The sequence below is a fragment of the Oncorhynchus clarkii genome, chromosome 20, assembly GCF_045791955.1.
Source record: "Oncorhynchus clarkii lewisi isolate Uvic-CL-2024 chromosome 20, UVic_Ocla_1.0, whole genome shotgun sequence".
Taxonomy (NCBI): domain Eukaryota; kingdom Metazoa; phylum Chordata; class Actinopteri; order Salmoniformes; family Salmonidae; genus Oncorhynchus; species Oncorhynchus clarkii.
In genome coordinates this window covers 38,417,461-38,431,299 of record NC_092166.1, presented here as the reverse complement: position 1 = coordinate 38,431,299, position 13,839 = coordinate 38,417,461, and the positions used below count along the sequence as shown (strand labels likewise).

The 13,839-nt window shown below is 39.4% G+C and overlaps 1 protein-coding gene across 1 annotated transcript; it reads left to right on the top strand.

Moving 5' to 3' along the window:
* The first annotated feature begins 8,248 nt into the window (after window positions 1-8,248).
* LOC139377076 (proteoglycan 4-like) lies at window positions 8,249-13,443 on the top strand. The gene is made up of 8 exons (XM_071120119.1): window positions 8,249-10,088; window positions 10,175-10,362; window positions 10,427-10,524; window positions 10,682-10,839; window positions 10,934-11,126; window positions 12,131-12,275; window positions 12,365-12,440; window positions 12,671-13,443. The coding sequence occupies exons 1-8, from the start codon at window positions 8,249-8,251 to the stop codon at window positions 12,775-12,777; spliced, it is 2,805 nt and encodes a 934-aa protein (XP_070976220.1). The 3' UTR covers window positions 12,778-13,443.
* Window positions 13,444-13,839: the final 396 nt, after the last annotated feature.

Below are 13,839 nucleotides of genomic sequence, written 5' to 3'. Positions count from 1 at the left end.
TATGACGTTATTATATTGATATGATGGTTATTCGATCGGTATGATGGTTATAATATCGGTATGATGGTTATTATATTGATATGATGGTTATTATATTGATATGATGGTTATTATATATATGATGATTATTATATTGATATGATGGTTATTACATTGATATGATGGCTATTATATTGATAGGATGGTTATTATATTGATATGATGGTTATTAGATTGGTATGATGGTTATTATATTGATATGATAAGTTATTATATTGATATGATGGTTATTATATTTATATGATGATTATTAGATTGGTATGATGGGTGTTATATTGATATGATGGTTATTATATTGATATGCTGGTTATTATATCAGTATGATGGTTATTATATTGGTATGGCGTTATTATACCGGTATGATGGTTATTATATTGGTATGATAGTTATTATATTGATATGATGGTAATTATATTGATATGATGGTTATTAGATTGGTATGATGGTTATTATATTGATATAATGGTTATTATATTGATATGCTGGTTATTATATCAGTATGATGGTTATTATATTGGTATGATGGTTATTATATTGGTATGATGGTTATTATGTTGATATGATGGTTATTATATTGATATGATGGTTATTATATTTATATGCTGGTTATTATATCAGTATGATGGTTATTATATTTATATGATGGATATGATGGTTATTATATTTATATGATGGTTATTATATTTATATGATGGTTATGATGGTTATTATATTTATATGATGGTTATTATATTGGTATGATGGTTATTATGTTGATATGATGGTTATTATATTTATATGATGGTTATTATATTGATATGACGTTATTATATTGATATGATGGTTATGATGGTTATTATATTTATATGATGGTTATGATGGTTATTATATTTATATGATGGTTATTATATTGATATGATGGTTATGCTGGTTATTATATTTATATGATGTTATGATGGTTATTATATTGGTATGATGGTTATTTTATTTATATAATGGTTATGATGGTTATTATATTTACATGATGGTTATGATGGTTATTATATTTATATGATGGTTATGATGGTTATTATATTTATATGATGGTTATTATGTTGATATGATGGTTATGATGGTTATTATATTGGTTTGATGGTTATTATGTTGATATGATGGTTATTATACTTATATGATGGTTATTATATTTATATGATGGTTATGATGGTTATTATATTTATATGATGGTTATGATGGTTATTATATTGGTATGATGGTTATTATATTGGTATGATGGTTATTATGTTGATATGATGGTATTATATTTTTATGATGGTTATTATATTGATATGATGGTTATTATATCGGTATGATGGTTATTATATTGATATGATGGTTATTATATTGATATGATGGTTATTATATTTTTATGATGGTTATTATATTGATATGATGGTTATTATATCGGTATGATGGTTATTATATATATCTGATGGTTATTATATTTATATGATGGTTATGATGGTTATTATATTTATATGATGGTTATGGTGGTTATTATATTGGTATGATGGTTATTATATTGATATGATGGTTATTATATATATGATGATTATTATATTGATATGATGGTTATTACATTGATATGATGGCTATTATATTGATAGGATGGTTATTATATTGATATGATGGTTATTAGATTGGTATGATGGTTATTATATTGATATGATAAGTTATTATATTGATATGATGGTTATTATATTTATATGATGATTATTAGATCGGTATGATGGGTGTTATATTGATATGATGGTTATTATATTGATATGCTGGTTATTATATCAGTATGATGGTTATTATATTGGTATGACGTTATTATACCGGTATGATGGTTATTATATTGGTATGATAGTTATTATATTGATATGATGGTAATTATATTGATATGATGGTTATTAGATTGTTATGACGGTTATTATATTGATATAATGGTTATTATATTGAAATGCTGGTTATTATATCAGTATGATGGTTATTATATTGGTATGATGGTTATTATATTGGTATGATGGTTATTATGTTGATATGATGGTTATTATATTGATATGATGGTTATGCTGGTTATTATATTTATATGATGTTATGATGGTTATTATATTGGTATGATGGTTATTTTATTTATATAATGGTTATGATGGTTATTATATTTACATGATGGTTATGATGGTTATTATATTTATATGATGGTTATTATATTTATATGATGGTTATTATGGTGATATGATGGTTATGATGGTTATTATATTGGTATGATGGTTATTATGTTGATATGAGGGTTATTATATTTATATGATGGTTATTATATTGGTATGATGGTTATTATGTTGATATGATGGTTATTATATTTATATGATGGTTATTATATTGATATGACGTTATTATATTGATATGATGGTTATGATGGTTATTATATTTATATGATGGTTATGATGGTTATTATATTTATATGATGGTTATTATATTGATATGATGGTTATGCTGGTTATTATATTTATATGATGGTTATGATGGTTATTATATTGGTATGATGGTTATTTTATTTATATAATGGTTATGATGGTTATTATATTTACATGATGGTTATGATGGTTATTATATTTATATGATGGTTATGATGGTTATTATATTTATATGATGGTTATTATGTTGATATGATGGTTATGATGGTTATTATATTGGTTTGATGGTTATTATGTTGATATGATGGTTATTATATTTATATGATGGTTATGATGGTTATTATATTTATATGATGGTTATGATGGTTATTATATTGGTATGATGGTTATTATATTGGTATGATGGTTATTATGTTGATATGATGGTATTATATTTTTATGATGGTTATTATATTTATATGATGTTATTATATTTATATGATGGTTATTATATCGGTATGATGGTTATGATGGTTATTATATTGATATGATGGTTATTATATCGGTATGATGGTTATTATATATATATATGATAACCATCATATCAATATAATAACCATCATAACCATCATACCGATATAATAACCATCATATAAATATAATAACATCATATAAATATAATAACCATCATAAAAATATAAGATCATAAGATCATAAGATCGGTAAGATGGTTATTATATTGGTATGATGGTTATTATATTGGTATGATGGTTATTATATTGATCTGATGGTTATTATATTTATATGATGGTTATGATGGTTATTATATTTATATGATGGTTATGGTGGTTATTATATTGGTATGATGGTTATTATATCGGTATGATGGTTATTATGTTGATATGATGGTTATTATATCGGTATGATGGTTATGATGGTTATTATATTGATATGATGGTTATTATATCGGTATGATGGTTATTATATATATATGATAACCATCATATCAATATAATAACCATCATACCAATATAAGATCGGTAAGATGGTTATTATATTGGTATGATGGTTATTATATCGGTATGCTGGTTATTATATTGATCTGATGGTTATTATATTTATATGATGGTTATGATGGTTATTATATTTATATGATGGTTATGATGGTTATTGTATTGGTATGATGGTTATTATATTGGTATGATGGTTATTATATCGGTATGATGGTTATTATGTTGATATGATGGTTATTATATATATATGATAACCATCATATCAATATAATAACCATCATACCACCAATATAAGATCGGTAAGATGGTTATTATATATGTATGATGGTTATTATATCGGTATGATGGTTATTATATTGATCTGATTGTTATTACATTGATATGATGGTTATTATATTGGTATTTGAGCATAAAGGTGTTTCCACCACCATTTCTCGCATAATTAATTTATAGACAAAAAGATATCACACCATGTAGAATGAACAAATGATATGTCTGTATTTATACAATTGTACTGAAACTCCCTGTTTCCATCACAGCTGTCTTGTTTGTTTTTTTATACAGTATGACTTTACTCGCATAAAATCTGTGGATGGGAAAAGTGGGTTAGTCATGTTCATATTTAGATTGACTGTGATTGTCAAAATACAGAACATATTCAGACTTGGTAACCAACATGATTCACATACTAGTCAATTCTGTAGTCTCCAGACAAACACTCAAGGTGTCGACTGAATATTTGGAATGGTTTTACATTTCTCTTGTTCACACAGGGGCGCAACTTTCACTGGGGACATTTTTGTCCCCTCCCCCAGTTGAATCATTGCACTGTGATACAAAACGCAGCCCAGTGTACTTTAGGACCATGCAGATGCATCAGAGTGGTCGGGAGGCTGTTCTCCGTTTTCAGCAGGCCAGATTTAGGACCACAAGGACACCACAGAGCGTGAGGACAGGCTATGTGAAGGCAAAGCTTCTGAAAGGCTGGCGTATAGGACCAGCACAGGAGTGATGAACATAGGCAGCTGCTGTCTGTGTTGCACATAGTTCAGTGTGTATGTGTTGCACTCTTCCACTGAGTTGTAAAAGCAAGCAGAGTAGAAACTGGTTATTCTTTAGTTGACTGATCTAGCTGGCAAGGCAACTGCTGTTTGACAGAAAAAATGGTGCTGAGCTTGTAGTGTAACTGTCATGTGAAGTTCGCTAATGTTTCATCCCCTCTCGACTGAAGTGAATGAACTACTAGTAGCTAGTTAGCTAGCTAGTAGCTAACACAGCCAGTTAAGCTCTAGCTAGCCTTTATCTATCTGTCAGGTAGCAGGTAGCAGGTAACATTTGATGATGTACCATTAGCTAGAGCTTGGCTAATTTTAGCTAGCTAGCTCATTAGCTATAGCTATTATTTTGTCTCAATCACACTAGACCTGAATCAAACAATGAAACCAGTGGCCAAACTATTTAGTTTTTATGAGTCAGTATAGCAACGTAACCTTATTGATCTGTCCTTTTCCCTAGCTAATTCCCTACTTTTCACAGTGACATGGTATGTAAAGCTCTGCATGCTTCACTGTCATGGTGCACAGTCAGTACACAACACTATGCTCATCATGTCAGATGGATCAGGTGGTGACAGGAGTCTCTGCAGGGTTAGACAGCCAGGGAAGACCAGTCTATGGAGCTCAGGTGAATTTTGCAGTGTATTATAACAATCAGTGAATGGATACAAAGTTCCGTCTTGAATTGATCTGTCTGGGATCAGTCTGGGATCTGGGAATTAAGGTCATTTGAATTATGAAACAATTTATACTCTTGGATAATACAATGTATAAATGTACACCAAGGTAATTCTTTATCATGCCTCATCTGAGCAGGATCAGATGGTGACAGGGGTCTCATCAGGGTCAGACAGCCAGGGAAGACCAGTCTGACGGCGCAGAGGTGAACTTTTGCAGATAGAGGGCATTCTGAAAATATTCAGACCCCTTGACCTTTTCCACATGTTGTTACTTTACAGCCTTATTCTAAAATGGATTAAATAAAACAAAGACAATCTACACACAACACTCCATAATGACAAAGTGAAAACAGGTTTTGTTGAAATTTAAGCAAGACGGAAATACCTTATTTACTTAACTATTCAGACCCTTTGCTTTGAGACTCAAAATTGAGGTCAGATGCATCCTGTTTCCATTGATCATCCTTGATGTTTAGACAACTTGATTGGAGTCCACCTGTGGTAAATTCAATTGATTGGACATGATTTAGAAAAGCACACACCTGTCTATATAAGGTCCAACAGTTGACAGTGCATATCAGAGCAAAAACCAAGCCATGAGGTCGAAGGACTTGTCCGTAGAACTCAGAGACAGGGTTGTGTCGAGGCACAGACCTTTGGCAGGGTACCAAAACATTTCTACAGCATTGATGGTCCCCCAGAACAAAGGTCTTAAATGGAAGAAGTTTGGAACCATCATTCTTAAATGGAAGAAGTTTGGAACCACCAAGACTTCCTAGAGCTGGTCACCAAGCCAAACTGAGCAATCGGGGGAGGTGACCAAGAACCCGATGGGTATTCTGACAAAGCTCCAGAGTTCCTCTGTGGAGATGGGAGAACCTTCCAGAAGGACAACCATCTCTGCAGCACTCCACCAATCAGGCCTTTATGGTAGAGTGGCCAGAGGGAAGTCATTCCTCAATAAAAAGGTATGTGACAGTCCAAAAGGCACCTCGAGACTGTAATTGCGGCCAAAGGTGCTTCAACAAAGTACTGAGTAGAGGGTCTAAATACTAATGTAAATGTCATATTTCAGTTTTAAATTTGATACATTTGATAAAAATGATCAAAAACTGGTTTTGCTTCGTCATTTTGGGGTATTGTGATGTCATTATGGGGTATTGTGATGTCATTATGGGGTATTGTGTGTAGTAGATTGATGAGGGGAAAAAATAATTGAATCAATTTTATAATAAGGCTGTAATGTAACAAACGGTAGAAAAAGTCAAGAGGTCTGAATACTATCCGAATGCACAGTTCAACAATTCTCTCTGTGCAGTATACACTGGACAAGCAAGTAGCTTCAAAGATTGAAACTATTTTAAGGCAGTCTGACAAACCTCTAAAGTTGCTTTCCAAACTGCATCAAGGGTTGACAGAGGCTTTTCCCGATGACACAAAACATGTGAAATAAAAATGAGGAAGACCTGGGAGACGCTATTGATGATGATGAATGGATACAGATCTGTTAGAATGCCCAGTCATGTTCATATATTCTCAGACATAAATTACTGCAGTTTAAGACCATCCATAGAATGTTGGTTGTCACGCTGGCCTTGGCCTAACCCACCTGAAACCAATAAAGAATGTTTCACTAAGATCCTAAAGCTGAGTGGGGTGTGTTGGGTTGGGGAGCTGCTGAGCCGTGGACCCCTAGGGGCAGGACGGAGTGACCCAGCTCTATTGTGTGCAAGTAAAAAGACCTCTACAGTACTATTAGGCCAATGATATGAATTATATGGAGGATGTAGTGTTTCTGCGCGTTAATGTGTAGGTGTATTTATTATTAAGCCTTTGCTTTCTAAAACTTTCCCTTGAGACATATAAAAAGAGATGGGAAGGAAGTTGTGTTGGGAAGAGAGTTGAGTTATTGACTAGGCTGGTGGCGATCGGGTGTACAGGCGGCTCGGGTTGGCTGGGCGGTCTGGCTGACATTTGATGTAGAGGGAGTCTTAAAATAAAGACAATCAAAAGTTGTCTTGGTGCGGGCCGGGCGCAGTGCGCGCTAGCCAAGGTTGCCAGGTGCACGGTGTAGCCTCCGACACATTGGTGCGGCTGGCTTCCAGGTTGGATGCGAGCTGTGTTAAGAAGCAGTACGGCTGGTTGGGTTGTGTATCGGAGGACGCATGACATTCAGCCTTCGTCTCTCCCGAGCCCGTACGGGAGTTGTAGCAATGAGACAAGATAGTAGCTACTACAACAATTGGATACCACGAAATTGGGGAGAAAAAAGGGGTAAAATTCAAAAAAATAAAGTTGTCTTAGTACTTTATTTGTAAGAGTTGTTCATTTGTTAGGCTACTGGTTCAAGGTGCAGCACAATATTAAATGATCAAAGATCTAGTTCAGTCTTGTTAATTAAGCATATTTAAACACAATCTCTTACCTAGCTTGATGACTGTGGGCATTTTTTGCTTACTTTTTTTTGTTCTACATAGAGACAGCTAGAAGGGTCATATTATATTTGTGTAGAAATGCAGGAAATAAGCTTTAGATGCCCCCCAAAGTTTGAGGACCCCCAGACACCCGCAAAGTTATGTCCCCCCCCACTTCTAAAACCAAAGTTGCGCCCCTGTGTTCGCACATGTTAGGAATTTGCGTCAGCGTCTCGCTAAAGGTCGTAGTACAAGGACTGAGGACACACAGGAACACGTACACACATAGTGATGTATTACATCATATATCTCAGGGTATATAAGCTGTGTTCTTCCTAATGGAAGTAGAAAAAAAATTCTGCACTGAAGCTGGTTTTTGTTTCCTTGTTGCGATCTATTTTTGCAACTTGTATTGTGCTCTTATTTTCACAAACTACTAGGGGTTATTTCTGGATAATGCCACTGACTCTAGTCTAGCAAATACGGTGCTGACCATTTAATTGCACAGGGTTGGAAAGGGATTTGTTTTACAGGAGGCAGTTTCTAGCATTCTATCATACTCAGGTATAAATCTGTATTAGGCCGTATAGGTTGTATAGGCAATATTGCACATACCTGTATTATTGAAGATAGCTTATATCTTTTTGAGCAGGTATGGCAGTGAGGTGGTGTTCCTTTGGGTTTGTGTTGTTGGTAGTGTTCGCATGTTGTGCTGATGCACAGCCTAACTTGAGGTTTCCTTCGTACAACAACCCCCAACCCCAAATTACAACCTCCACGCCTAGACAGCCCCAATGGCCAGAGCCCCAGTGGCCACAGCTGCAGACTCCCCAGAGACCAGAGCCCCAGAGGCCACAGCTGCAGACTCCCCAGAGACCAGAGCCCCAGAGGCCACAGCTGCAGACTCACCAGAGGTCAGAGCCCCAGGGACCACAACTACAGACTCTCCAGAGGCCAGAGATCCAGAGGCCACAGCTGCAGACTCCCCAGATGCCACAGCTGCAGACTTCTCAGAGACCAGAGCCCCAGAGGCCACAGCTGCAGACTCAGAGACCAGAGCCCCAGAGGCCACAGCTGCAGACTCATCAGAGGCCAGAGCCCCAGGGACCACAACTACAGACTCTCCAGAGACCAGAGCCCCAGAGGCCACAGCAGCAGACTCCCCAGAGACCAGAGCCCCAGAGGCCACAGCAGCAGACCCCCCAGAGACCAGAGCCCCAGGGGCCACAGCAGCAGGCTCCCCAGAGGCCAAAGCAGCAGACATCCCAGAGACCAGAGCCCCAGGGGCCACAGCTGCAGACTCCCCTGAGACCACTGCACCAGTGGCCACAGCTGCAGACTCCTCAGAGGCCACAGCAGCAGACTCATCAGAGACCAGAGCCCCAGGGGCCACAGCAGCAGACTCATCAGAGACCAGAGCCCCAGTGGCCACAGCTGCAGACTCCTCAGAGGCTACAGCAGCAGACTCCTCAGAGGCCAGATCACCAGGGGCCACAGCTACAGACTCCCCATAGGCCAGAGTCCCAGTGGCCACAGCAGCAGACTCCTCAGAGGCCAGATCACCAGGGGCCACAGCTACAGACTCCCCATAGGCCAGAGTCCCAGTGGCCACAGCAGCAGACTCCTCAGAGGCCAGATCACCAGGGGCCACAGCTACAGACTCCCCAGAGGCATGAGCCCCAGTGGCCACAGCTACAGACTCCCCAGAGACCAGATCAACAGAGGCCACAGCAGCAGACTCCCCAGAGGCATGAGCCCCAGTGGCCACAGCTACAGACTCCCCAGAGACCAGATCACCAGAGGCCACAGCAGCAGACTCCCCAGAGACCAGTGATCCAGGGACCACAGCAGCAGACTCCCCAGAGACCAGTGATCCAGGGACCACAGCAGCAGACTCCCCAGAGGCCAGTGATCCAGGGGACACAGCAGCAGACTCCCCAGAGACCAGAGCCCCAGTGGCCACAGCAGCAGACTCCCCAGAGACCAGAGCCCCAGTGGCCACAGCAGCAGACTCCCCAGAGGCAAGAGCCACATGGGCCACAGCAACAGACTCCCCAGAGGCAAGAGCCACATGGGCCACAGCAACAGACTCCTCAGAGGCCAGTGATCCAGGGGCCACAGCAGCAGACTCCCCAGCGGCCAGAGTCCCAGTGGCCACAGCAGCAGACTCCCCAGCGGCCAGAGTCCCAGTGGCCACAGCAACAGACTCCTCAGAGGCCAGTGATCCAGGGGCCACAGCAGCAGACTCCCCAGCGGCCAGAGTCCCAGTGGCCACAGCAGCAGACTCCTCAGAGGCCAGTGATCCAGGGGCCACAGCAGCAGACTCCCCAGCGGCCAGAGTCCCAGTGGCCAGCAGTAACCCAAACTCCAGATCAGAGATGTCAAGTACCGGTTCGGGATACAGTGCAATGTGGAACCCCAGATATTACTCCATCTCAATGTCAGGCTATCTACTGCTGCTTCAATGGACAGCAGTGCTACTATGGGAAGGCAGGTGAGTGTCTGATATTGTTTCTGTCTTGTAATGCTCAGATAATATTGTAATGCTCAAAACATGTACTTTTCCCTCTCTTTCCCCAGTGACTGTGCAGTGTACCAGGGATGCTCAGTTTGTGGTGGTGGTGGCCAGGGATTCCACTTGGCCCAAAATAGACATTGATTCCATCAGTCTGTTGGGGGGAAATGACCGCCCCTGCAGTCCTGTTGGCATCACTTCAGCCTTCGCCATATACCAGTTCCCTGTCACTGCCTGTGGCACCACTATAAAGGTGAGTAGAGATAATATGAATGTTATACACTGGCTCGGTATTAACTGTGGACTCTCCCCTGCAGGAGGAAAGTGGTTATGTGGTTTACGAGAACAGGATGGCATCTTCCTATAACGTGGGGGTGGGACCTCGAGGCTCTATCACCAGGGACAGCCATTTTGAGTGAGTCTTCTCTCTGTAAGATTGAATTGACTTGATTGATTCCCCAGAGGCGATTCAGAACGTCACGAGTGTGTAAGGACTTCGATCTGGCCCATAAAGTAGTGATACAGTATGATTGAAGATCCTATTGTATCACTGCTTTTTTCTCCCTATCTAGGCTGCTGTTCCAGTGTAAGTACTCTGCCACTGCAGTAGAGGCTCTGGTTACTGAGGTGAACACTGTTCCTGCACCCGCTCCTGTTGCTGCTCCGGGACCCCTCAGAGTGGAACTGAGACTGGCCAAAGGAACATGCGACACCAAGGGGTGTAATGACGGTAACGTTCTGTGTCAATTTGTAATATTTGAACGCAATGAAGTGATTTTTTTTATTGACTTTTACAAGTTTTTCCAATCCCGTCTGACTTCCAGAGTCGAGATCCTTCACATTGTATTACACCGAGGAAGACTACCCCATCACTAAAGTCTTGAGGCAGCCTGTGAACGTTGAGGTTCGCATCCTGGAGAGGAAGGATCCCAACCTGTTCCTGATGCTGGAGCACTGCTGGACCACCTCTGACCCCAGCCCTGTCAGCATGCCCCAGTGGGATCTCATCATTGAAGAGTAACTTCAGTACTATCCACCTGATTTCCGTGCTTGCTGCTCCCTGATTATAGGACTTGCTCTTTTTACTAATACTGTATGTATTTTGAACAATATGTTTGAGATCTCTTCGTTATGTGACATCAAAGGTATCATGTACCACTATGTATTTTGAATTATAGATACACTGAGTGCACCAAACATTAGGAACACCTTCCTAATATTGAATTGCACCCCCTTTTGCCCTCAGAACAGCCTCGATTCGTCGGCAAGGTGTCGAAAGCGTTCAACATGGATGCAGGCCCATGTTGACTCCGATGCTTCCCATAGTTGTGTCAAGTTGGCTGAATGTCCTTTGGGTGGTGGAGCATTCTTGATACACACGGGAAACTGTTGAGCGTGAAAAACCCAGCAGCGTTGCAGTTCTTGACAAAAAACTGTGCGCCTACTATATCCTGTTCCAAGGCACTTAAACATTTTGTTTTGTCCATTCAAGTACCGGTTCGGGATACAGTGCAATGTGGAACCCCAGATATTACTCCATCTCATCTCTGATGAGTGTATAGTCTATGTCCCTTTTAATTAATGGACTTATTAAAGGTATCACTAGTCATTTTAAATAATGCAGCTTTAATTATGTTTACATACCCTACATTACTCGTCTCATATGAATATACTGTATTTTATACCATCTATTGTATCTTGCCTATGCCGCACGGCCATCACTCATTCATATATTTATAATGTACATATTCTTTTTCATCCCTTTACATTTGTGTGTATAAGGTAGTTGTTGTTAGATTACTTGTTAGATATTACTGCATTGTCGGAACTAGAAGCACAAGCATTTCCCTACACTCGCATTAACATCTGCTAACCATGTGTATGTGACCAATACAATTTGATTTGGGTCTATGTCATGGAAAGAGCGGTTGTTCCTAATGTTTTGTACACTAAAGTGCTTTGGACAGGAAGGGTTGGATTTTGCAACATGAACTATCTATTACTCATCTCTCTCTTTCCAGTTGTTCCTACCCGAATGATAATTACCTGACCACCATGGTCCCTGTGGAACATTCCTCTGGCCTTCTGTACCCCAACCACTACAAACGCTTTACCCTCGAGATGTTCACCTTTGTGGATCACACTCTGTCTCCCCAGAAAGAGCGGGTAATTGGCTGGCTTTTTTATAATAGAAACTTCATTTGATATACTATTTACTTTTCACTAACTTATTTTATTCTGTACTCTTTTTACAGATTTTCATCCACTGTAGTACATCTGTGTGCTACCCTACTCCAGGGGTCTCCTGTGAACCGAAATGCAACAGGCAAAGTAGGTAGTGGTTCTCCCTTTATAAAGGCCTTGCTTGGGCACCATGGCCCATATTTAAAGTGTCTCAGAGTAGGAGTGCTGATCTCCAATCAGATCCTCCCTGTCCATAATCTTAATCGTTATGATTTAACAGACAACTGATCCGAGATCAACACTTCTACGTTCAGATGCTTTGTTATTGTGAACATGACCCAGGTTCTGTTCTTATCTGTTTCCGTGGTGTTTTTCAGGGAGAGATGTTGCTGCTGCTCAGAGGAAGACTATACAGAATGCTGTGGTCTCCAGTGGAGAAGTGATCCTGGTTGACAAAAAGCCTGTCTCCCCTTCAGACCACTAATTCAACCAGCTACAGTTTGTAATGGGGTATGAAATAATGTACTCTGTACTTCCATACCCGTTACAGCAGAGGTAGTGAAAGACATTTTTCTTGCCGATACTTTCTTTGTTCTTGATTTGGAAGAAACTTGTCTCTTATAAACGTCCGTGTCCAGTTGCCGGTGGTACTCCAAAAAATCTGAGAATATTCAGAAAGATATTAAATCCACTTTTTGCACAGAGTGAGAGGTGGCCTCCTGATTTTAGCTGCCAGACATCTTGCATTTCCCAACATCTTTGCAGGAACTAGTCGTTTCTATGCGACGTGGCTGACAGCATTTCACACAGTGCATCCAAAACAAAGATCTATACACGTGCAAGAGGCGTTTCTCAATCTATGCAAATCGTGGATGTAATAATTTTCTGAATATTCTCTCTTTTTTTTTTAGTTCCACTTGCAAGTGCGCTACTCCAGGCATTTCCTACATACACTGGAACCTTTCGAACCAATAACGAAGAAAGTATCACCAAGTAAAGGTTTGTTGGAAATATCCCGATTACAGCAAGACAGCAGCTCAGACACAAACTGTAACTCTATATGGTTATAATACAACATGGGCTCCTGATCTTGCTATGTATTTATTGTTTCTAATAAACAGTTGTACCACAAAGTTGGCAATTCATAAAACATTTTTTTTTTAACTTATTTGTGCATATTGAAGCCTACTCTCTCGACATAAAAATGTGGATATAGGATCTGTAAATCTGGTCAGGTTGTTGTGTGAAGGCATTGTCTAATTCATGGAACACCTTGATAGCAGTGGTCAGGGTTGTTATGTGAAGGCATTGTCTAATTCTTGGGACACCTTGATAGCAGTGGTCAGGGTTGTTATGTGAAGGTATTGTCTAATTCTTGGGACACCTTGATAGCAGTGGTCAGGGTTGTTATGTGAAGGCATTGTCTAATTATTGGGACACCTTGATAGCAGTGGTCAGGGTTGTTGTGTGAAGGCATTGTCTAATTCTTGGGACACCTTGATAGCAGTGATCAGGGTTGTTATGTGAAGGCATTGTCTAATTCTTG